The 27,347-nt window shown below is 45.6% G+C and overlaps 1 protein-coding gene across 1 annotated transcript in view; it reads right to left on the minus strand.

Annotated features, from left to right (window-relative positions):
- The window catches only part of LOC137341272 (envoplakin-like), an 85,923-nt gene extending 66,772 nt beyond the window's left edge, over positions 1-19,151 (minus strand). The window contains exon 1 of the mRNA XM_068004379.1: positions 18,895-19,151. Coding sequence (XP_067860480.1) covers positions 18,895-18,947 — 53 coding nt within the window. The 5' untranslated portion in view covers positions 18,948-19,151. The remainder of the gene's footprint in view (positions 1-18,894) is intronic.
- Positions 19,152-27,347: the final 8,196 nt, after the last annotated feature.

A 27,347-nucleotide genomic window follows, 5' to 3' on the forward strand; every position in this document is an offset into this window, starting at 1 on the left:
CCAGAACCCCAAACACTGACATACTGACTGGAACCTCAAACAGTAAAACACTGACCGGAACCTCAAACACGAACACACTGACCGGAACCTCAAACACTAACACACTGACCGGACTCTCAAACACGAACAAACTGCCCGGAACCTCAAACACTAACACAGTGACCGGACTCTCAAACACTAACACACTGACCAGAACCTCAAACACTAACACACTGACCGGACTCTCAAACACTAACACACTGACCGGAACCTCAAACACTAACACACTGACCAGAACCTCAAACACTAACACACTGACCAGAACCTCAAACACTAACATTCTAACCAGAACCTCAAACACTAACAGACTGACCAGAACCTCAAACACTAACAGACTGACCAGAACCTCAAACACTAACAGACTGACCAGAACCTCAAACACTAACAGACTGACTAGAACCTCAAACACTAACAGACTGACCAGAACCTCAAACACTAACACACCGACCGGAACCTCACACACTAACACACTGATCAGAACTTCAAACACTAACACACTGACCGGACCCTCAAACACTAACACACTGACCGGACCCTCAAACACTAACACACTGACTGGAACCTCAAACACTAACACACTGACCGGACCCTCAAACACTAACACACTGACCGGAACCTCAAACAATAACACACTGACCAGAACCTCAAACACTAACACACTGACCAGAACCTCAAACACTAACACACTGACCGGACTCTCAAACACCAACACACTGACCGGAACCTCAAACACTAACACACTGACCGGACTCTCAAACACTAACACACTGACCGGACTCTCAAACACCAACACACTGACCGGACTCTCAAACACCAACACACTGACCGGAACCTCAAACACTAACACACTGACCGGACTCTCAAACACCAACACACTGACCGGAACCTCAAACACTAACACACTGACCGGAACCTCAAACACTAACACACTGACCGGAACCTCAAACACTAACACACTGACCAGAACCTCAAACACTAACACACTGACCAGAACCTCAAACACTAACACACTGACCCGACTCTCAAACACTAATACACTGACCGGACTCTCAAACACTAACACACTGACCGGAACCTCAAACACTAACACACTGACCAGAACCTCAAACACTAACACACTGACCAGAACCTCAAACACTAACACACTGACCGGAACCTCAAACACTAACACACTGACCGGACCCTCAAACACTAACACACTGACCGGACTCTCAAACACTAACACACCGACCGGAACCTCAAACACTAACACACCGACCGGAACCTCAAACACTAACAGACTGACCAGAACGTCAAACACTAACAGACTGACCAGAACCTCAAACACTAACAGACTGACCAGAACGTCAAACACTAACAGACTGACCAGAACGTCAAACAGTAACAGACTGACCAGAACCTCAAACACTAACAGACTGACCAGAACCTCAAACACTAACAGACTGACCAGAACGTCAAACACTAACAGACTGACCAGAACCTCAAACACTAACAGACTGACCAGAACGTCAAACACTAACAGACTGACCAGAACCTCAAACACTAACACACCGACCGGAACCTCAAACACTAACACACTGATCAGAACTTCAAACACTAACACACTGACCGGACCCTCAAACACTAACACACTGACTGGAACCTCAAACACCAACACACTGACCGGACCCTCAAACACTAACACACTGACCGGAACCTCAAACAATAACACACTGACCAGAACCTCAAACACTAACACACTGACTGGAACCTCAAACACTAACACACTGACCGGAACCTCAAACACTAACAGACTGACCGGACCCTCAAACACGAACACACTGACCGGAACCTCAAACACTAACACACTGACCGGATCCTCAAACACTAACACACTGACCGGAACCTCAAACACTAACAGACTGACCGGACCCTCAAACACGAACACACTGACCGGAACCTCAAACACTAACAGACTGACCGGAACCTCAAACACGAACACACTGACCGGAACCTCAAACACTAACACACTGACCGGAACCTCAAACACGAACACACTGACCGGAACCTCAAACACTAACACACCGACCGGAACCTCAAACACTAACACACTGACCGGAACCTCAAACACGAACACACTGACCGGAACCTCAAACACTAACACACTGACCGGAACCTCAAACACGAACACACTGACCGGAACCTCAAACACTAACACACTGACCGGAACCCCAAACACTGACATACTGACCAGAACCTCAAACACTAACGGACTGACCGGACCCTCAAACACGAACACACTGACCAGAACCTCAAACACTAACACACTGACCGGACCCTCAAACACTAACACACTGACCGGAACCTCAAACACTAACACACTGACCGGAACCTCAAACACTAACACACTGACCAGAACCTCAAACACTAACACACTGACCGGAACCTCAAACACTAACACACCGACCGGAACCTCAAACACCAACACACTGACCAGAACCCCAAACACTGACATACTGACTGGAACCTCAAACAGTAAAACACTGACCGGAACCTCAAACACTAACACACTGACCGGAACCTCAAACACTAACACACTGACCGGACTCTCAAACACGAACAAACTGCCCGGAACCTCAAACACTAACACAGTGACCGGACTCTCAAACACTAACACACTGACCAGAACCTCAAACACTAACACACTGACCGGACTCTCAAACACTAACACACTGACCGGAACCTCAAACACTAACACACTGACCAGAACCTCAAACACTAACACACTGACCAGAACCTCAAACACTAACATTCTAACCAGAACCTCAAACACTAACAGACTGACCAGAACCTCAAACACTAACAGACTGACCAGAACCTCAAACACTAACAGACTGACCAGAACCTCAAACACTAACAGACTGACCAGAACCTCAAACACTAACACACTGATCAGAACTTCAAACACTAACACACTGACCGGACCCTCAAACACTAACACACTGACCGGACCCTCAAACACTAACACACTGACTGGAACCTCAAACACTAACACACTGACCGGACCCTCAAACACTAACACACTGACCGGAACCTCAAACAATAACACACTGACCAGAACCTCAAACACTAACACACTGACCAGAACCTCAAACACTAACACACTGACCGGACTCTCAAACACCAACACACTGACCGGAACCTCAAACACTAACACACTGACCGGACTCTCAAACACTAACACACTGACCGGACTCTCAAACACCAACACACTGACCGGACTCTCAAACACCAACACACTGACCGGAACCTCAAACACTAACACACTGACCGGACTCTCAAACACCAACACACTGACCGGAACCTCAAACACTAACACACTGACCGGAACCTCAAACACTAACACACTGACCGGAACCTCAAACACTAACACACTGACCAGAACCTCAAACACTAACACACTGACCAGAACCTCAAACACTAACACACTGACCCGACTCTCAAACACTAATACACTGACCGGACTCTCAAACACTAACACACTGACCGGAACCTCAAACACTAACACACTGACCAGAACCTCAAACACTAACACACTGACCAGAACCTCAAACACTAACACACTGACCGGAACCTCAAACACTAACACACTGACCGGACCCTCAAACACTAACACACTGACCGGACTCTCAAACACTAACACACCGACCGGAACCTCAAACACTAACACACCGACCGGAACCTCAAACACTAACACACTGACCGGAACCTCAAACACTAACACACTGACCGGACCCTCAAACACTAACACACCGACCGGAACCTCAAACACTAACACACTGACCGGAACCTCAAGCACTAACACACTGACCAGAACCTCAAACACTAACACACTGACTGGACCCTCAAACACTAACACACTGACCGGACCCTCAAACACTAACACACCGACCAGAACCTCAAACACTAACACACTGACCGGACTCTCAAACACTAACACACTGACCGGACTCTCAAACACTAACACACTGACCAGAACCTCAAACACTAACAGACTGACCAGAACCTCAAACACTAACAGACTGACCAGAACCTCAAACACTAACACACTGACCAGAACCTCAAACACTAACAGACTGACCAGAACCTCAAACACTAACACACTGACCAGAACCTCAAACACTAACAGACTGACCAGAACCTCAAACACTAACACACTGACCGGACTCTCAAACACTAACACACTGACCAGAACCTCAAACACTAACACACTGACCAGAACCTCAAACACTAACAGACTGACCAGAACCTCAAACACTAACACACTGACCAGAACCTCAAACACTAACAGACTGACCAGAACCTCAAACACTAACACACTGACCAGAACCTCAAACACTAACACACTGACCGGAACCTCAAACACTAACACACTGACCGGAACCTCAAACACTAACACACTGACCGGAACCTCAAACACTAACACACTGACCAGAACCTCAAACACTAACACACTGACCAGAACCTCAAACACTAACAGACTGACCAGAACCTCAAACACTAACACACTGACCAGAACCTCAAACACTAACACACTGACCAGAACCTCAAACACTAACACACTGACCAGAACCTCAAACACTAACACACTGACCGGACCCTCAAACACTAACACACCGACCAGAACCTCAAACACTAACACACTGACCGGAACCTCAAACACTAACACACTGACCGGAACCTCAAACACTAACACACTGACCGGAACCTCAAACACTAACACACTGACCGGAACCTCAAACACTAACACACCGACCAGAACCTCAAACACTAACACATTGACCGGAACCTCAAACACTAACACACTGACCGGACCCTCAAACACTAACACACCGACCAGAACCTCAAACACTAACACACTGACCGGACTCTCAAACACCAACACACTGACCGGACTCTCAAACACCAACACACTGACCGGACTCTCAAACACCAACACACTGACCGGACCCTCAAACACCAACACACTGACCAGACTCTCAAACACTAACACACTGACCGGGACTCTCAAACTTTCAGCACGAAGCTTGTGGGAGTTCTTTAATCTTTAACCTAAATTTGATATCACATCTAGTGGTTACGTGATCTCCACAGAGTGTGGGCCAATGAAATAATCACCCATTAATTAATCTTTCAGCACAATATTTCTTGTGTCTCCCTGTTTATCAATACTGCTTTGGTCACTGTAACTCTGAACTTGTCTCTTTTTTTCTTCCTAATATGTCCTCACACATAGTTTTTCTCCTCTCTGCATCCTCATTGTCTTGAGATGAATACTCACTGCACTGTTTCCAACTGTAACTCATTCTCTGGACTTCAAACCTGTGGAGCCTCCCAATCACAAATCATTTGTTTTTAAATCCAAGTTTTGCATCAACAAATCGCTACATCTTGACTGCCCTCATCTTTCCTCCTATTTCTTGGCCATTCACCTAGGTTTCTCAATTTAAAAGATTCGCTCGCCTCTGAGTTAGAAGGTTATGGGTTCAAGCCTCATTCCAGAGACTTGAGCACAAAATCTCGGCTGACATTTCAGTGCAGTACTGAAGGAATGCTGCACTGTCGGTGATGCCGTCTTTCGGGTGAGACATTAAACCAAGGCCCCATCTGCCCTCTCAGGTGGATGTAAAAGATCCCATGGCACTATTTGAAGAAATGCAGGGGAGTTCTCTCCGGTGTCTTGGCCAATATTCATTCCTCAACCAATGTCACTATCTGGTCATTATCTCATTGCTGTTTGTGGGACCTTGCTGTGCGCAAATTGAAATCGGCTACATGTCAAAAGTACTTCACTGCCCGTAAAGTGCTTTGCGACGTCCTGAGGTTGTGAAAGGCGCTACAGAAATGCAAGTCTTTCTTTCTTTCTTCTAAGCATGCAAAACCTGGACTACTTGATGGTATCATAGTAATGAGCCAGAGAAGTTCCATGTGCACAAGCTGTGATCGAGCATGAACATTAGGTGACAGGATCAAGGTACTCAGGCATGAGGACCAAGGCTCGACTCAGATGGATGTGACATGTTGAACAAATAAGCAATGAGCACTTGCCGAAGAAGATCCTCAGTTGAGGGGATGAAGCGATCTCCCAGTGAACAATAAAAGCACTTCAAGGACAGCTTAAAGCAGAACCACAAGGAGTCGTAACATTGGAAGTGATGAGCGGGAAGATTCACCACAATAAAAAGAGGTGTGTTGCAATCCTTCAAGGGACATGATGTTTTGAGGGATATGAGGGGAGACAAGACGCCTGAGGGGAAGATTTCCTCTGTGGTTTATGTTTTCATTACACAATCTTCCTGCACCAAGTCTGTTTCTGGTTGTGAAGTCTGTGGGCGGATCTGGCAGTCCTGAGCATACCCCCAGATGTTTGAAACACAAACAGTCAAATAAACATCGCTCCTTGACAGTCATCTTCAGACACACCACCAGCCTGTGTGAGATCAATCCCTGCACCCAATTACTATACAACAGCAATCACTAAAAGCTAGTGGATAGGAACAAAAAATAATTTAAAAGGCTAATGCTATGTTGGCCTTTATCTCAAGCAGGTTCGAAAACAAAGGGATGGAAGTTATGTTACGTTATATAACTTAGATGAGCAGATGACACAAAACTTGGAAGTGTAGTGAACAGTGAGGAGGATAGTGATAGACTTCAAGAGGATATAGACAGGCTGGTGGAATGGGCGGACACGTGGCAGATGAAATTTAACGCAGAAAAATGCAAAGTGATACATTTCGGTAGGAAGAACGAGGAGAGGCAATATAAACTAGAGGGTACAATTCTAAAAAGGGTACAGGATCAGAGAGATCGGGGGGTATATGTACACAAATCATTGAAAGTGGCAGGGCAGGTTGAGAAAGCAGTTAAAAAAGCATACGGGATCCTGGGCTTTATAAATAGAGGCATAGAGTACAAAAGCAAGGAAGTCATGATGAACCTTTATAAAACACTGGTTCGACCACAACTGGAGTATTGTGTCCAGTTCTGGGCACCGTACTTTAGGAAAGATGTGAAGGCCTTAGAGAGGGTGCAGAAAAGATTTACTAGAATGATTCCAGGGATGAGGGACTTTAGTTACGTGGATAGACTGGAGAAGCTGGGGTTGTTCTCCTTGGAATAGAGAAGGTTCAGAGGAGATTTGATAGAGGTATTCAAAATCATGAGGGGTCTAGACAGAGTAGATAGAGAGAAACTGTTCCCATTGGCGGAAGGGTCAAGAACCAGAGTACATAGATTTAAGGTGATTGGCAAAAGAACCAAAGGTGACATGAGGAAAAACTTTTTTACACAGCAAGTGGTTATGATCTGGAATGCACTGCACAAGGGGGTGGTGGAGGCAGATTCAATCATGGCCTTCAAAAGGGAACTGGGTAAGTACTTGAAAGGAAAACATTTGCAGGGCTACGGGGAAAGGGCGGGGAATGGGACTAGCTGGAGTGCTCTTCCATCGAGCCGGCATGGACTCGATGGGATAAATGGCCTCCTTCCATGCTGTAACCTTTCTATGATTCTATGATTCTATAAATCTCTGGTTAGATCCCATCTGGAGTTCTGCATTCAATTTTAGGCACTGCACCTCAGGAAGGATATATTGGCCTTGGAGGGGGTGCAGCGCAGATTCACCAGAATGATACTGGGGCTAAAAGGGTTAAATAATGAGGCCAGGTTGCATAGACTGGGCTTGTATTCCCTTGAATATAGAAGAATATGGAGTGCACTAATTGAGGTGTTTAAGATGATTAAAGGATTTGATAGGGTAGATAGAGAGAAACTATTTTCTCTGGTGAGGGAGTCCAGAACAAGGGGGCATAACCTTAAAATTAGATCGAGGCCGTTCAGGGGTGATGTCAGGATGCACTTCTTCACACAAAGGGGAGTGGAAATCTGGAACCCTCGCCCCCAAAAAGCTGTTGAGGCTGGGGGTCAATTGAAAATTTCAAAACTGAGTTTGATAGATTTTTGTTAGGTAAGGGTATTAAGGGTTAGGGAACCAAGGCAGGTAGATGGAGTTAAAATACAGATCAGCCATGATCTAATTCAATGGCGGAAGAGGCTCGAGGGGCTGAATGGCCTACTCCTGCTCCTATGTTCCTGTGAAGCGCCTTGGGACGTTTTACCACGTTAAAGGCACGATATAAACGCAAGTTGTTGTTGAATCTGGAGCCTCATGGTTTGCCTTGGCCGTGACTTTACCCGCCAGGCCAGTTTCGCAGTTGAAGTTCCAGGTAGACGGAGCAGCTGACGATGTGGGTTTTTAGTCGGGCTGCGTTGTGCAGTACTCACTCGGAGGGCATTAGCTGTGTTCAGGCACGGCCCCAGTAACAGCTGCTTTCTGACTGGTCCAACCAGATTCAACGCAGAGAATTCGGGATGTGTCACTAACAGGCAGAGCCCACGGGACATGAAAGTGCAGACAAAGTGCATCTGGTGACAGGCTGAACGGTAGTCAAGCCGCCCACTCGGGCTCTTTCTGAGACACCCAACGAGCATGTGATTGCAAAAGAGAATTCCTGCTCTCTCGGTATCTAGGTGTGTTGCAGAATGTTTATTGGGACTGGTTCATCCATACTGCAGACAAGAGTGTCTTGTGAATGCAAAGGCAGGAACTGTGTGAGAGAAGCAACTTGTACTTCTATAGCACCTTTTATGACCTCAGGAACTTCCAAAGTGCTTTACAGCCAAAGAGGTAATTTGAAGTGTAGTCACTGTTGTAATGTAGGAAACATGGCAGCCAATTTACGCACAGCAAGATCCCACAAACAGCAATGTGATAAATGACCAGATCATCTGTTTTTTAGTGATGTTCGATGAGAGATAAATATTGGCCCAGGACAGTGGGGAGATCTCCTCCACTCTCCTTAGAAATAATGCCATTGGATCTATCATGTCCACCTGAGAGGGCAGACGAGGCCACGGTTTAATGTCTCATTTGAAAGACGGCACCTCCGACAGTGCAGCACTCCCTCAGTACTGCTCTGGAGTGTCAGCCTAGATTATGTGCTCAAGTCTCTGGGGTGGGGCTTAAACACTCTACCTTCTGACTCAGAGGCAAGAGCCTGGCACTTAAACTATTAAAATCCGACTGCTTTATTCCAGTAACAGGCTCCGAGACCTGTGAAGAATTAATGCCAGTCTCCCAGCATCCAAACTAAAACCACTATATAGCAAATCTGGCAAGTATACTTTGGTGTTAATGCCAATACAGCAGACCCGTACTGCAAGCTGGCAGCACTAGCCTGGCATCAGAACAGTAAAGAGTGGCCAGACACCTGGAGCCAGGGACAGAAGGATAGGCACAAAATGCAGGTTCGTCATCTCTTGGACTGTCAGCCTTGGCTCAGTGGGTGGTACTCTCACCTCTGAGTCAGGAAGTCCTGGGTTCAAGTCCCATTCCAGAGTCTTGAGCACATAATCCAGGCTGACACTCCAGTGCAGTACTGAGGGAGTGCTGCACTGTTGGAGGTGCCGTCTTTTGGATGAGACGTTAAACTGAGGCCCTGTCTGCCCTCTCAGGTGGATGGAAAAGATCCCATGGCTCTATTTTGAAGAGTTCTCCCCCGTGTCCTGGCCAATATTTACCCCTCAACCAACATCACTAAAACAGATTATCTGGTCATCATCTCATTGCTGTTTGAGGAACCCTGCTGTGCACAGATTGGCTGCCACGTTTCCTACATTTCAGCAAAGAGTTCACTCCAAAAATACTTAATTGGCTGTAAAACACTTTGGGACGTCCTGAGGTGGTGAAAGGAGCTATAGAAATGCAAATTATTTCTTTCTTTCTATGGGCTGACATAGTAGCAGGCACCAACACCCCCCAAACCCCCATCACCATCCCCCCCTCCATAACCCCCACCACCCCCTCCCCAACCCCCCCCACCACCCACTCCCCAACCCCCCCCACCACCCACTCCCCAACCCCCCATCACTGCCCCCTCCCCAACCACCCCCACCACCCATTCCCCAACCCCCCTCCAATACCCCCTCCCCAACCCCCCACCACCCCCTCCCCAAACCCCCCCACCACACCTCCCCTACCCCCCACTACAACCCCCCCTCCCCAACCCCCCATCACTGCCCCCTCCCCAAACCCCCATCACTGCCCCCTCCCCAACCCCCCCATCACCGCCCCCTCCCCAACCCCCTCCACCACCCCTCCCCAACCCCCCCACCACCCACTCCCCAACCCCCCCCACCACCCACTCCCCAACCCCCCTCCAATACCCCCTCCCCAACCCCCCATCACTGCCCCCTCCCCAACCCCCCATCACTGCCCCCTCCCCAACCCCCCCATCACCGCCCCCTCCCCAACCCCCCATCACCGCCCCCTCCCCAACCCCCCATCACCGCCCCCTCCCCAACCCCCCCCCACTACCCCTCCCCAAACCCCCCCACCACCCCCTCCCCAACCACCCCCCCACCGCCCCCTCCCCAACCCCCCCATCACCACCACCCCCTCCCCAACACCCCCACCACACCTCCCCTACCCCCCACTACAACCCCCCCTCTCCAACCCTCCCACCACCCCTCCACAACCCCCCGCCACCACCCCCTCCACCACCCCCCATCACCGCCCCCTCCCTAACCCCCCCCAGCACCCACTCCCCAACCACCCCACCACCACCCCCAACCCCCCTCCAACACCCCCTCCCCAACCCCCCATCACCCCCCCCCCCCCGAATTGAGGTGCGCTTCAAATTCAGTCGTACAATAAAGATCAAAGACACAGTCATTTTCAAACTCCAGTTTCGTCTGCGAAACAACTATTATAAACACTCCATGTCAGCACTATATCCATCTCAGTGACTGGGTCCTAGTGCCCCATGCTCTGTGGGGAAATATTTCCATTGGGTTAGATCTTGTCGGATTGTTGTGTGTTAGTGACATCAGAAACACGAATGATATACGTTGCTAAACTCATAAACCTGAGCTTTCGGTGATAATCAGAGGGTTTCTCCCTGTGACGGTAACACATAGCCATCAGACGCACTCATTCCCCTGTGTCTGTCAGAGGGAATAACTACATGGAGTGCTCCCGAATGAAACACTGCAGCGTCCTTCAGGTAGCATGGACTCGGCTTGTATTCACTTGAATATTGAAGATTAAGGGGTGATTTAATTGAGGTGTTTAAGATGAGTAAAGGATTTGATAGGGTAGATGGAGAGAAACTATTTCCTCTGGTGGGGGAGTCCAGAACAAGGGGGCATAACCTTAAAATTAGAGCCAGGCCGTTCAGGGGTGATGTCAGGAAACATTTCTTCACACAAAGGATAGTGGAAATCTGGAACTCTCTCCCCCAAAAAGCTGTAGAGGCTGGGGGGTCAAATGAAAATTTCAAAACTGCGATTGATAGATTTTTGTTACGCCGGGGTATTAAGGGTTACAGAAACCAAGGCGGGTAGCTGGAGTTAAAATACAGATCAGCCATGATCTAATTGAATGACAGAACAGGCTCGAGGGGCTGAACGGCCTACTCCTGTTCCTATGTTCAGTCAGTTTGTCCACTGGGTCTCAGCGCAAAACAGTTTAAAATCTAATACGATGCCCAATAAAGTGCTCTGGGCAATGTTTCAGGAGAATAGTGCCCAAGTTTACACCACCGTCACCCAAGCTGGAAAACCATTGAAAACAATAGGACCTCCTTCAGCCAGAAGTGTAGGGGTGAGTGAAACACAGGATGGAAGGGCAGATCCATCTGGGCCATTGGCTTCTGTTAAGGTCTAAGGCAATATAACTTTCTGAGAGTGTGCCGTGTGGTACTAAACGGCATGGACCAGGAGGTTCAGTCCCTGGTTGGCTCTGAGTTGGCTGATCTCAGTGGTAACACTCTCACCTCTGAGTCAGAAGGTTGTGTGTTCAAGCCCCACTTCAGACACTAGAACACAAAATCTAGGCTGACACACCAATGCAGTACTGAGGGAGTGCTGCACTGTCGCAGGTGCCGTCTTTCGCGTGAGATGTTAAACTGAGGCACCCGCTGCCCTCTCAGGTGGATGTAAAAGATCCCATGACACTATTTGAAGATGAAAAGGGGAGTTCTCCCCAGTGTCCTGGCCAATATTTATCCCTCAACCAACAACACTAAAACAGATTATCTGGTCATTATCATGGAATCATAGAAAGCTAACAGTACGGAAGGAGGCCATTCGGCCCATCGAGTCCACGCCGGCTCTATGCAAGAGCAATCCAGCTAGTCCCACTCCCCTGCCCTAGCCCCATAATCCAGCAAACTTTTTCCTTTTAAGTACTTATCCAGTTTCCTTTTGAAGGCCATGATTGAATCTGCCTCCACCACCCCCTGGGGCAGTACATTTCAGATCCTAACCACTTGCAGCGTAAAAAAGATTTTCCTCATGTCACCTTTGGTTCTTTTGCCAATCACCTTAAATCTATGTCCTCTGGTTCTTGACCCTTCCGCCAATGGGAACAGTTTCTCTCTATCTAAACTGTCTAGACCCTTCATGATTTTGAATACCTCTATCAAATCTCATCGCAACCGTCTCTGTTCCAAGGAGAATAACCCCAGCTTCCTCAGTCTATCCACGTAACTAAAGTCCCTCATCCCTGGAATCATTCTAGTAAATCTCTTCTGCACCCTCTCTAAGGCCTTCGCATCTTTCCTAAAGTGCGGTGCCCAGAACTGGACACAATACTCCAGTTGTGGCCGAACCAGTGTTTTATAAAGGTCCATCATGACTTCTTTGCTTTTGTACTCTATGCCTCTATTTATAAAGCCCAGGATCCTGTATGCTTTTTTAACTGCTTTCTCAATCTGCCCTGCCACCTTCAATGATTTGTGCACATAAACCCCCAGATCTCTCTGTTCCTGTACCCCTTTAAGAATTGTGCCCTCTAGTTTATTTTGCCTCTCCTTATTCTTCCTACCGAAATGTATCACATTGCTGTTTGGAGACCTTGCTGTGCGCAAATTGGCTGCTGCGTTTCCTACATTATAACAGCGACTACACTTCGAAAGTATTTAATTGGTTGTAAAGTGCTTTGGGACATCCTGAGGTTGTGAAAGGCGCTATATAAATGAAAGTCTTTCTTCTTTCTTTGGCAGATCTCAGTTGGGGAAGTAATTAGAGTGCGACAATTGCTCTCATTGCCCCAAGCTAGGGAGAGGAATAAAAAAAACAAGCCAGGGTTCCTGTTCCTGGTCGGTATCTAATGTGTGTTTGTGGGCGTGGGAGAGGGACAGGATTGGGCCCAGTTGTGTCAAAAAAAGGGCCTAGTGACACATATTTCTGAGGTATGGGTGAGGTAGCCAGTGCGCATGGAGCTCATGGGACTGTACCCCAGCTTGAGTCAGTACTTTCAGGAGAGGAAACTGGAACAACACGGGTAACCATTGCTCTGTGATCACTTAAAGGATGGTGAATTTCCATTGGGCAAGGAACGTACAGAACTAGAAAAGGCTATTGCAGCTCCTTTGGCCTACCCCAGCTCCTCCTTGTGGGGAAGAGCACCACTGAGGAGGAACCCCTTCGACCACAAGGCCGTCAGACAGTGCTCGACATGGAATGTTCCGGGAGTCCTGCAAGGAACGGAGAGGGTGGATTCGATCAGGCATTTTCCCGACCGGACGGTCGATGCCATTTGGCAGAACGTCTCGTCCCCAGAACGGACCAACAGGCACCAGGATGCAGCCTGGATGATGGTGAGAAAGGCCTTTCCAACGGTCTTTCCAACGCGCACAGAATCTCAGTGCCACCGGGAGCTGCCCTCGAGGCTCCGGCTCCTGATGGTCTGCCCCTTTACGCAGAGGGTGTGGTGAGAGATGGATTGGTATCTGTCCCGGTTCATTCCCAGCAGTTCGGTAACACAGGACCCTGTGATCTCCCTGTTCGCTGGGACGCACACTGAGATAGAGATCACCTGAGGCTGAGTGAAGGAGGCCCTTTGGTCCGCCCGAAACCTGTTGGTCTTCCAGCTGAAGGAGCTGTCCACGACCGAGTTTTGCCGACTGGTAGACTCCAAGGTGCGGGAGTACGTGCTGCGGGACGCACTGAGGCGAGGTGCGGCCTACGCAAAGGCTCTATGGGGAGAGGCCAGTGTAAGGCCACCCCACCTTGTATTGCACACCATGAATCATAAGAAATGGACTGTGTTTGAATTGAAATATTGCGATTGTATTGTGTACAATCTGTATTGTACTGGTTTGAATTGTATTGGTTTGGAATTGTGATATTTACATTGAACTGTTTGTATCTTTAAATTCTATAAAATAAAGCATATTTTGAAATTTAAAAACAAAACTGGGGAAGCACACCACGACCACAGGTATTCCAACTATTACTGAATCAAAGAGCTAAGTTCCTCCATTCAGGGGTTTTAATTAAATGACACTCAAATGGGAGCCAAACTCAAGTCCATTGTTTCACTGGTGGACCTCATGGTGCAGTTTCATGGTTTTATTTCATTCATTGAGCAGAGTGATAGAATTCTACAGAATTGATCGTTTAATAAGATCACTGCTCGATCAGTGGGTAACTGCGTCAAGTGAAGGAAGGTTCTGGGTGCAATCACTGGTCCGTGCTGAGGTAACGATTGGTCCTGGTATCGGTTAAGGTTCCCACTCACTCATGCCATCCAGTGACACAGCTGAAAGGGTGTTTATGGATGCCTGGTGAGGACAGGATTGGGCTTGGCTGTGATGCTCACCACAGTCGAACAGCCTGCCAACTTATATTGTGTAGACAAAAACACGAAGAGGACCGCTTGGGTAAGCTACAGAAGGCTGCCATTGCCTGTGCCCCAGCATGGTCTTCATGAAAGGATGTGGTGAGGGAAGTACTTAATCCAAATGTAATTTTATTTTCCCCTACTAAGCTCTCCACATGCTGCCCACCATTGCTCAGATGATCCAATGTAAAGCCACCCTCCTTAAGGGTTTCTACTCCCTCCCTGAGGACAAGCTTCTGGTCTCTATTCAGCCTTTCCTGCAGTTTCCATGATTCAGCTCAGGAATGTTCTGTGGTGAGGTTGGAGGATTAAACTCACGGTCCATTCCACAGTCTGTCAGGTCACAGCCATTACCTACCATGAGACCCCCCCCTCCCTAGCTAGCCTTAACTTCCCATCCTACCCCAACCAACTTATTTAGATTGTTAGATGGACCTTCTCAGTGGTCACACTCTCGCCTCTGAGTCAGAAGGTTGAGGGTTCAAGTCCCACTCCAGAGACTTAAGCACAAAATCTAGGTTGACACTCCAGTGCAGTACTGAGGGAGTGCTGCACTGTTGGAGGTGCCGTCTTTCAGATGAGACATTAAACCAAGGCCCCGTCTGCCCTCTCAGGTGAACATAAAAGTTCCCATGACACTGTTTGAAGAAGAGCAGGGGAGTTCTTCTCGGTGTCCCGGCCAATATTTATCTCTCCATCAACATCACTAAAACAGATTATCTGGTCATTGTCTCATTGGTGTTTGTGGGACCTTCCTGTGTGCAAATTGGCTGTTGAGTTTCTGACATTATGACAGTGATTACTCTTCAAAAGGTACTTCATTGGCTGTAAAGCGTGTTGGGACATGTTGAGGTCACGAACGGCACTATATAAATGCAAACTCTTTCTTTTCCTTCAAATACCTTGAAAGTAATGGTGTGAAGCTGGCCCATACGGTCCAGGAAGGTCCCAGTTTAAATTGCAGTCCGTGCTGAATTAGCTGAGCTTATCTGGGGTGATAGGAGGTATGCTTTAATTGGCTTCAGTACCCCTTGACTCATGGGAAGGGAGTGGAAATCAAGATTCCCATTCCCAACCATTATCCAATGCTGGTAAAGGGCATGTTTATGGACATCAGTCAACCACAGGACTCGGGCTCAGCTGTGATGCCTACCTGTGGTTGAATAGCTGGCCAACACCCACTCTCTGGGCTCAGAAATAAATAATGGCTACTTGGGCAAGGGACTAAAGGGTGGTTTGGGCCCATGGAACCTGCACCCAAGAAAATATCACTGCTTTCAGAGGAGGGCAAGAAACACAAGGGTGGAGTTGGGTGGATTTACAATGGGAAAAGAATTACTTTGGACGCTCAGGGTCAGGTTCAGACAGCAGCAGAGAAGATGACGCAGAGAAGGAGTGACACAGGACAGTGATTAATCTCCATTTATTGCTATTTATTTATTGTGTTTGCTTTTTGGCAGCGTTTAGCACCTTCAGTATGAAGAGATTAATATTCCTCTCAACTCTCTTCAAAAGGTGGCATTTGCTATAAGTGCTCTACCAAACCCTCACTATATCCCCTTCACTAGCAAACGGAGACCCTGAACTGCCTGAATATGGGTCACAGGTCAGAAATGGGTGAGATCTGTGACCACAGTTCACTATAACACTGTCCTGAGATAGTGCCCAATCACAGTCACCGATTAGCTAACAACTCTGATAAATCTATTGCATCTAAAGAATGGGGTGTAGTCCTTTCATTACATACTTTCTCCCCACCCTGAATTCCTGGCATTCTTTCATGCACTTTCATAGTTAGATGACCTCAATCATTATGGAAAAACACCTGTAAGTATTAACTAAAGTAAACTGTGAGAACACTGGAACTTTGGAATGAAAATTGCTGGAAATGCACAGCAAATCTGTCGGCATCTGAAAAGGGACAAGACAGGATCATATTTCAGAAGTAATCACATCGACCGGGTCTGCCCCTGAAATATGTCTTTACTCTTTTCAGGTTTCACCTGTAAGTATTCACTTGTATACAGCATCCCCTAGCACTCTGAGCACTAATCAAGCTGTTAAATGTCCAACCTGTAAGTGAAAGAGTTAGAACATCGTTACAAGCTCATGCCGAGCTCTTTATTAACTCCTTCTCCCAGTCCATGTAAACATTGATGGGAATTTGATGGGGGATTGATGTACTGCAGGGTTAGATACAACTTGCAGTTATATAGCATCTCGCACGACCTCGGGATGTTCCTCACAGCCAATGAAGTACTTTTTTGAAGTATAGTCACTGTTGTAATGCGGCAGCCTATTTGAGCACAGCAAGATCCCACAAACAGCAATGAAACAGAGATGAAAGGCCGGTTACAGTGGAGGGGTGAATGCTGGTGAACTCCCCTGCTTTTCTTCATAGCACCTTTTACACCCACTTGAACAGGCAGAGAGGGGAGCCTCGGTTTAACATCTCATCCAAAAGAAAGCACCCCCTTAATACTGCACTGGAGTGTCAGCCTTAGATGATGTGCTACAAATCCTGCAGTGGAGCTTGAACCCCACAACTGTCTGATTTAGTCATGTGAGTACTATCAACTGAGCCAAGCTGATACTTTGGGTTATAGATGAATCTGCATATAACCCCATCCTTCTTAGTGTACATTCTTACACACACACACACATGTATGTAAGACAGGAAGACTTGCATTTATATAGTAGTGCCTTTTACAACCTCAGGACATCCCAGAGCACTTTACAACCAACAAAGTACTTTTGCTTTCAGCAAGTTCCCACAAACAGCAATGAAATAAATGACCAGATCATGTTTTTAGTGATGTTGGTTGAGGGATAAATATTGGCCAGGGCACTGGGGAGAACTCCCCTGCTCTTCTCTGATTACTGCCATGGGATCTTTTAAATCCACCTGAGAGGGCAGATGGGGTCTCGGTTTAATGTCTCATGCGAAAGACGGCGCCTCCGACAGTGCAGCACCTCCCTCAGTACTGCACTGGGAGTGTCAGCCTGGATTATGTGCTCAAGTCTCTGGAGTGGGGCTTGAACCCACAACCTCCTGACACAGGTGAGAGTGTGACCACTGAGCCAAGACAGACATTTATATATGAAAAGCCAAATGATACTTTGCTCAGATACCAATCATAATTGAACAATATCCTTGATTTCCATAAATTGTCTCCTTTTTAGAATTTAATACTCGGTTTTAGAATTATGTAGAACAGAAATGAGTTTAATCAATTGAATACATTCAGAGAAGGCTCTGTGACTGACGACTGTATCTCAGATTTACAGAAGTGTAACAATCCCTGCTTTGCCCCTCCTAGATCCACCTAAATATCGAGGACCAAGAGACATCACTGTCCTCATTAGAGTATTTAGTCAGAGTCTGTGCCAACTCTGCTGCTCCCAGTGTGAATCCACAGACTTTGATTTGAATTTATGGAAATGATACAGATAGGCAACGAGCATATTCCAAATCCACAGCTCCCAAACAACATAGCCCTCAAATGCACACACAGATATCTAAGCACTCTGAAGCGTATAGCTTCTAAAAGCACAATTCTCCAAAAACACAGCTCCTAAATGAAGCTCTCAAATGCAAAATTCACAAATGCACAGCCCTCAACTGAACAGCTGTCAAATGCACAGCGTCCAAAAAACACAGCTCTTAAATGCGTTATTCACCGTACAAACCCTCAATTCCCAGATTCACCTAATGCCCCAAAACAATTCCCAAATTTACTTATACTCAAACCCCACATTCTCAAACTCATTCAGCTGCTAAACCAGCAATCCCACATTTATTGACCTAAACTGCCTGCTCCCAAATTAATTTAGCTTGCAAGCTGGCCGGATCCTGGATTTATTCGCATCCTGAACCCTAAACCCCCAAACTCATTCAGCTCCTGAACTCTGCAGTGGCCAACTGAGCTCGCAACCAGTACCCCTCCCCCCCCTTTCCCTGTTCTCTTCAAAGTGATGATGTGGAGCTGGTTTATTCAGTTTAAAATTAAGTACAACATTGAATCAAATTGATACTATTCACCCATATCAAAAGTTAAGAGCCCTGGACTGGACATGGTCAGCACTAAACTCAACCAGGTTCATGACATCCTAGGATTGCTACTCACCCAGATGTCTTGCTAGTAGAAGAGAGCTTAAATGTGTTCTTTTTAGAGAACATGTTGCCGGAGTGTTGACCCTGATCTCCAGTGAATCTCTGTTAGTCTCTCTGACTTTCTTTGTAGCTCTTCCTTTGCCAATGTGGGGCTCCGTCCCTTATATACACACACAAATACAGATACACATACACTGTGCAAAATGTGTGCAGTACAAGCTCCGACTCTCAATTAAAGCCCAGTTTGAGGGAGGCTCCTTTTCAGTGACAGGTGATCCAAAGAAGACCAGGTACAAGTTTCAGGTTAATGTTAAACTCGCAAAACTGGTTCTGAAGGGAACGTAACAGCGAGAAGCAGAACTCAGTTACTCCACCCATCCCAGCCCAATGAATCACAATCAAAGGTATACAAAGTTCAATTCCCAGTGAACAAAGCAGTCACTCAGACTTTCTTAATTTAAAGGGACTAGCTATAACATAGAGGCATTGTGCACTTTATTTGTCTTAGTTTTGGAATTTCACTTTAACCTTGGAAGTGTCAGTTGGATTATCCTCTGTCCAGAAGAACAGGGGAGTTCCCCCCAGTGTCCTGGCCAATATTTATCCCTCAACTAACATCATTAAAAACAGATTATCTGGTCATTATCACATTGCTGTTTGCGGGACCTTGCTGTTGGCAAATTGGCTGCCACGTTTCCTACATTACAACAGTGACTACACTTCAAAAGTATTTCATTGGCTGTAAAGCGCTTTGGGACATCCTGAGGTCGTGAAAGATGCTGTAGCAGTCCAGTTATTAACTGGACCATTTGGAAGTTTCTAAAATGGAAACTGGGCATCAAGCTTTTAAAATAAATATCGATTTTTCCACTTGCCTCTGTGATTTTTCTTTGCGTTTGTAACAGTCACTTCATTTCAAAGTAATTCATTGTGTCTGCCATGACTCAGTTGATAGCACTCGCACCTCTGAGTTTAAAAAGTTGTGGGTTCAAGTCCCACTCTAGGGACTTGAGCACATAATGTAGGTGACACTTCAACGCTGCATCAGATGAGATGTTAAACTGAGGCCCCATCTGCCCTCTCAGGTGGATGTAAAAGATCCCACGGAACTATTTCGAAGAAGAAGAGGGGAGTTCTCCCCGGTGTCCTGGCCGATATTTATCCCACAACCAACATCACTAAAAACAGATTATCTGGTCATTATCACATTGCTGTTTGTGGGATCTTGCTGTGCGCAAATTGGCTGCCGTGTTTCCTACATCACAACAGTGACTGCACTTCAAGAATATTTCATTGGCTGTAAAGCGCTTTGGGACATCCTGAGGCCCTGAAAGATGCTGTAGAAATGCAAATTCTTTCTATTCTACGCAAAGCACTTTCAGACCTTCTAAGAAATTCAAGTCATTCTTTTTTCTTTTGTTACTATTGTGAGCTGGATTTGATCAGTGTGGTGCTAATAACACCAAGGTTGGGGTTCAATTCCTCTATGGGCCCTGTCTATCTTTGGACCGATGAATTTAGTTGGGCCGAATGGCTTTCTTCTTCCATTTCTCTATTGTGGAATATTGGGGCAGAAATTGCTCCCGAAATAACGGAGAAACTCAACGGCGCTCTCCGTTTTTAATGGCGAATTGAAGGAGTAAGTTCCCGCGTTTGCACATGTGCACTCAAACACGGAAATCGTGAACTTGCTCCCATTGGTTCACCGGCGATTTTACAGCTGCGAATTAAAGGGGCATCGCACGCTACAATCATTGAAATCACTGAAAAATCGCAAACTTGCTCATCTGCCCAGCTGGAAAGTAACTAATTACGTCACCAAAAGGTACGCTCAAAAATACCAGGTCTAAACCAAGTTTTAAAAGAGCGATAACTTTTTATGACTGCCAAACAACTAAAAATTAAATTTTAAAATTGTGGCGTCTCATATTACTCCTTATTTTAATTGTTTTTGGCCATTTAAAAAAAAATTAAAATTATTTTTTTAAACTTTTCCCTTCTGTCCCGTTAATTTAATTCAATTATTTCTTTAGCTTTTTATTAAAAAAAATTAAATTTTTAATTATAATGACTTCCAGATTACTGACTTTAAATGAATGAAGTCTGCTTGCCTGCTTGTGAATGTGACTTCTCTTCCTGATAGATTTTGTGGGCGTGCCTTCTATTCTCACAGACTGTTCCACGCGCATCACCTTACGCTGTTCAGAGGCTGAGTAGATTGCGCTCAATGTTTTAAAAGTTCAAAATCAAGCAAATCAACAACACAGAGCCCGTAAGTACATGCGTTAATTTAATTCGCAGGAGCTGCAGTGGTCGTTGCCACACTGCTCTGCGCAAGTTCTGGCCCAAAAGCTATTAATGAATTTTGATCAGCAAAGCAAACATCAGATTCAAGCATGATCCCCTCTACCCATTCCTGACTTTGCCCCATGTTCTTGATTTTGGACTTCGCAAAATGTGGCAACTGTAAGAGCAGTATGTCGTAATTCACCATACTCAGATCATGTTCAGAATATTGCACCCCCTCACCCAAGAAGGAACATTAAAGACCGCCCCCCCTCCACCACAGTCAGCCTCAAGTTCCTCGCATCTGTTTATAGACAGGCAAGTTCCTTAAAAGCCATGAGTGGAATCCTCTTATACATGATGGTGCATAACGGGCAGTGCAAAATTGTCTTCTGGGTCTCCCTCCCATGTCTATCTCCTTCTCAATGTCTATCACTGGGTCACCCTCCCAATGGCTCTCTCTGCGTCTCCCTCCCAATGTCTCTCTCCCAATATCTATCTCTGGCTCTCCCTCCCAAAGTCCATCTCTGGGTCTCCCTCCCATGTCTATCTCTGGGTCTCCCTCCCATGTCTATCTCTGGGTCTCCTTCTCAATCTCTATCTCTGGGTCTCCTTCTCAGTGTCTATCTCTGGGTCACTCTCCCATGTCTATCTCTGGGTCTCCTTCTCAATCTCTATCTCTGGGTCTCCTTCTCATTGTCTATCACTGGATCTTCTTCTCAATGTCTATCTCTGGGTCACTCTCCCATGTCTATCTCTGGGTCACACTCCCAATCTATCTCTGGGTCTCCTTCTCAATGGCTATCTCGGGGTCACCCTCCCAATCTATCTCTGGGTCTCCTTCTCAATGTCTATCTCTGGGTCACCCTCCCAATCTATCTCTGGGTCTCCTTCTCAATGTCTATCTCTGGGTCACCCTCCCAATCTATCTCTGGGTCTCCTTCTCAATGTCTATCTCTGGGTCACCCTCACATGTCTATCTCTGGGTCTCCTTCTCAATCTCTATCTCTGGGTCTCCTTCTCAGTCTCTATCTCTGGGTCTCCTTCTCAATGTCTATCTCTGGGTCTCCCTCCCATATCTATCTCTAGGTGTCCTTCTCAACGTCTACCTCTGGGTCTCCTTCTATAGGAACATAGGAACAGAGTAGGCCATTTAGCCCCTCAAGCCTGTCACGCCATTTAATGAGATCATGGCTGATCTGTGACCTAACTCTATATACCCACCATAGCCCCATATTCCTTAATACCTTTGGTTAACAAAAATCTATCAATCTCAGATTTAAAATTAACAATTGAGCAAGCATCAACTGCCGTTTGTGGAAGAGAGTTCCAAACTTCTACCACCCTTTGCGTGTAGAAGTGTTTCCTAACTTCACTCCTGAAAGTCCTGCCTCTAATCTTTAGGCTATGTCCCCTAGTTCTAGACTCTCCAACCAGCAGATATAGTTTCTCTCTATCTACCCTATCAATTCCCCTTAATATTTTGAAAACTTTGATCAAATCACCTCTTAATCTTCTAAATTCCAGGGAATACAACCCTTGTTTGTGTAATCTGTTCTCGTAATTTAACCCTTGGAGTCCAGGTATCATTCAAGTAAATCTACCCTGCATTCCCTCCGAGGCCAATATGTCCTTCCGAAGGTGCGGTGCCCAGAACTGAACACAGTACTCCAGATGTGGTCTAACCAGGGCTTTGTATAGCTGTAGTATAACTTCTACCCCCTTCTATTCTAGTCCTCTAGATATAAAGGCCAGCATTCCATTAGCCTTTTTGATTATTTTCTGTACCTGTCCATGACATTTTAATGATCTTTGTACATGGGTCCCTAAGTCTCTTTGGACCTCCACTGTATCGACCTTTTCAACATTTAGAAAGTACTCTGATCTATCCTTTTTAGATCCAAAGTGGGTGATCTCACACTTGCCTACATTGAAATCCATTTGCCACAGTTTAGCCAATTCACTTAATCTATTAATATCTCTGTAATTTTATTCTTCCATCTACACTGCTTACAATGCTGCCTATCTTTGTGTCATCGACAAACTTGGATATGTGGCTCTCTATCCCGTCATCTAAGTCATTACTAAATACAGTGATTAGTTGAGGCCTCAACACAGATCCCTGTGGGACACCATTAGTCACATCCTGCCAATTTGAGTATCTGCCCATTATCCCAACTCTCTGTCTCCTGCGCTCAGCCAATTTCCTAACCAGGTCAATAATTTTGCTCTCAATTCCATGAGCTTCAACTTTAGCTGACAATCTCTTATGAGGGACTTTATCGAATGCCTTCTGGAAGTCTATATAAACAACATCCATAGATAGTCATCTGTCCACTATTTTAGTCACCCCTTAAAAAAATTCAATCAAGTTCATCAGCCTTTACAAATCCATGCTGGCTCTCTCTGATCAGCTGAAAATTTTCAAGGTGTTCAGTCAATCTATAGACTCTAGTAATTTCCTGACAACAGACATTAGGCTAACTGGTCTATAATTCCCTGGTTTCCCTCTCTCATCTTTCTTAAATAGTGGAATGATATGTGCAATTTTCCAATCTAAAGGGACGGTTCCTGAATCGAGAGAACTTTGAAAGATTATAGTTAGAGCATCTGCAATGTTCTCACCTACTTCCTTTAAAACCCTGGGATGGAAACCATCTGGTCCTGGGGATTTGTCACTCTTTAGTGCCTTTATTTTCTTCATTACTGTTAATTTGCTTACATTAATTACGGCGAGTTCCCATCCCTGAATCAAAATTAGTTTCCTTGTAGTGTCTGGCATGCTATCCTCTTCCTCTACCGTAAATACTGACGCAAAGTAATTATTTAACGTCTCCATTTCCTTATTTTCATTTACAATATCACCATTATCAGTTTTTAAGGGGCCCACATTGCTATTCACCATCCTCTTTTTCCTAATATAATTGTAAAAAATGTTTGTGTTGATCTTAATATCCCTTGCAAGTTTCTTTTCATACTCCCTTTTTTGTAGCTCTTACTATCTATTTTGTCACCCTGTGCAGTTCTTTGTATTTCTCTCAGTCGCTGGGATCCATGTTATTCTTTGCATTTTTGTTTGCTTTTTCTTTTAGTTTTATGTTGTCCTTTACCTCTTTTGTTAGCCACGGCTGATATTTTTTGGCAAGTAGAGCTCTTGCCCCTTAGGGGTATAAACTGGTTCTGTATAACGTTAAATCCTTTTTTGAACACCTCCCTCTGATCTTCTGTCGTTTTACCCATTAACAGATTTGCCCAGTTTACTGTGAACTGTCTCTGTCTCATCCCGTTGAAGTCAGCCTTACCTAAATTTAGAATCTTAGTAGCTGTTACGGGTTTCTCCCTTTCAAACACAACCTTGAATTTGATCATATTATGATCGCTATCAGATAAATGATAACTGCACCGTTAGGCTGTGAACTAAATCTGGCTCATCACTCATTATTAAATCTAATATGGCCAGCCCCCTTGTTGGTTCTAGGACATTTTGTTGCAGAAAGCTGTCTTGAACACACTTAAGAAATTCGCAACCTTCCTGACATGAGCTCGTCTGCTTATTCCAATCTATATGAAAGTTAAAATCCCCCACTAAAATCACTCTGCCTTTGCTACATGCTTGTCTAATCTCTGCATTTATACATTCTGCCATTTCACAGCTGCTACCAGGGGGTCTATACACAACTCGCAATAAAGTCTTAAATCCTTTTCTTTTTCTTAATTCTACCCATAGTCTCCACTGCCTGTTTACCTCTCGTTATATCCTCTCTTATCATTTAAATAATTTCTTCCTTAATCACTAAGGCTACTCCTCCCCCTCTACCAGTTTCCCGTAAACCTTATAACCTGTATATTCAGTTCCCAGTCCTGACCGTCTTGTAGCCATGTTTCAGTAATGGCTACCATGTCGTACCATCTAAGTTGGATTTGCGCCTGTAATTCACTCAATTTGTTCTTTATACTCTATGCGTTTGTATAAAGAACGCTTATTTGGGCCACAAAACCTAACCTGTCCCTTCTCAATGTCTATCTCTGGGTCTCCTTCAATGTCTATCTCTGGTTTTCTCTCCCAATATCTATATAGTGCCTTTAACATAGTAAAACATCCCAAGGAGCTTCACAGAAGCATTATCAAACAAAATTTGACACCGAGTCACATAAGGAGATATTAGGACAGGTGACTAAAAGCTTGGTCAAAGAAGTTAAGGAGTGTCTTAAAGGAGGAGAGAGGGGTAGAGAGGTGGAGAGGTTTAGGGTGGGAATTCCAGAGCTTAGGGCCTAGGCAGCTGAAGGAACGGCCGCCAATGGTGGAGTGATTAAAATCGGGGACACGCAAGAGGCAAGAATTGGAGAAACTCAGAGATCTCAGAGGTTTGTAGGACTGGAGAAGGTTACAGAGATATGGAAGGGTGAGGCCATGGAGGGATTTGAAAATAAGGATGTGAATCTTAAAATTGAGGTGTTGCCGGACTGGGAGCCAATGTAGGTCAGAGAGCACAGGGATGATGGGACTTGGTGCGAGCCAGGACACGGCAGCCCCTGATGTCAGTGGCCTTCTCCCTACTTTCTGTGTTCTCTCCATTCCACTGCTGGAAGGAAATTTGATTAAGAGAAAGCGGGACAGTGGGATTAGTTTGGGTTTGCTCCAGCAAATTGCTGGCACAGACATTATGGACCAAATGACTTCCTTCTATGCTGCAAACGTTTATGGTTCCAGGTCTAGGAGGTGAGAAGAAAGTGAAGGATGGGTAAATTTAAAAAACCATAGAAGGAAATGAGAACATTATGGTATGAGGGAGGGTGAAAAGTCAGACTCTTTTTGGATACACGATGAAATGGATTCAGGCTCTTTTTCGATATATGTTGAAACTAACCCAAGCTCTATTGATACCTTGTGATTCTGTTACAGTTGAGTGCACTGAAATTAGTGATAAACCGTCTTGTGTTGAAATCACTCCATCCCATTAACCTGCCCAGTTTTATCTAACTAGTTCTTTCAATTAACTTACTTCTGTTGCTTCATGTTTCTTGGTTTAATGTTGTAGCTATCATGGTTCCTTCCCCACTCAGGTACACTTACTGCTGCTCTTCACCTGAGCCCCTTTACCTCCACACTGCTCTGCTGCCGTACATCACTCCAGGGGAGTTCTCCCTGGTGTCCTGGTCAATATTTATCCCTCAACCAACATCACCAGAACAGATTAACTGGTCGTTATCACATTACTTTTTTGATGAGGTAACGGAGAGAATTCCTGAGGGCAATGCAGTGGATGTGGTGTATATGGACTTTCAAAAGGAGATTGATAAAGTGCTGCATAATAGGCTTGCCATCAAGATTGCGGCCCATAGAATAAAGGGGGACAGTATCAGCATGGATGCAAAGTTGGCTTAGTAACAGGAAGCAGAGAGTATTGGTGAACAGGTTGTTTTTCGGACTGGAGGGGGGTGTACAGCGGTGTTCCCAGGGGTCGATAATAGGACCATTGCTTTTCTTGATATATATTAATGACTTGGACTTGGATGTACAGGGCAAAATTTCCAAATTTTCAGATGACACAAAACTTGGAAATGTATTGAACAGTGAGGAGGATAGTGATAGACTTCAAGAGGATACAGATAGGCTGGTGAAATGGGCGGACATGTGGCAGATGAAATTTAACGCAGAAAAATGCGAAGTGATACATTTCGGTAGGAAGAATGAGGAGAGCCAATATAAACTAGAGGGCACAATTCTAAAAGGGTTACAGGAGCAGAGAGATTTGGGGGTATATGTGCACAAATTGTTGAATGTGGCAGGGAAGGTTGAGAAAGCAGTTAAAAAAGCATATGGGATCCTGGACTTTATAAATAGAGGCATAGTGTACAAAAGCAAGGAAGTCATGATGAACCTTTATAAAACACTGGTTCGACCACAACTGGAGTAGTGTGTCCAGTTCTGGGCACCGCACTTTAGGAAAGATGTGAAGGCCTTAGAGAGGGTGCAGAAAATATTTACTGGAATGATTCCAGGGATGAGGGACTTTAATAACGTGGATAGACTGGAGAAGCTGGGGTTGTTCGCCTTGGAATAGAGAAGATTGAGAGGAGATTTGATAGAGGTATTCAAAATCATGAAGGGTCTAGACAGAATAGATAGAGAGAAACTGTTCCCATTGGCAGAAGGGTCAAGAACCAGAGGACATAGAT

The sequence above is a fragment of the Heptranchias perlo genome, chromosome 23 (assembly GCF_035084215.1).
Source record: "Heptranchias perlo isolate sHepPer1 chromosome 23, sHepPer1.hap1, whole genome shotgun sequence".
Classification (NCBI taxonomy): domain Eukaryota; kingdom Metazoa; phylum Chordata; class Chondrichthyes; order Hexanchiformes; family Hexanchidae; genus Heptranchias; species Heptranchias perlo.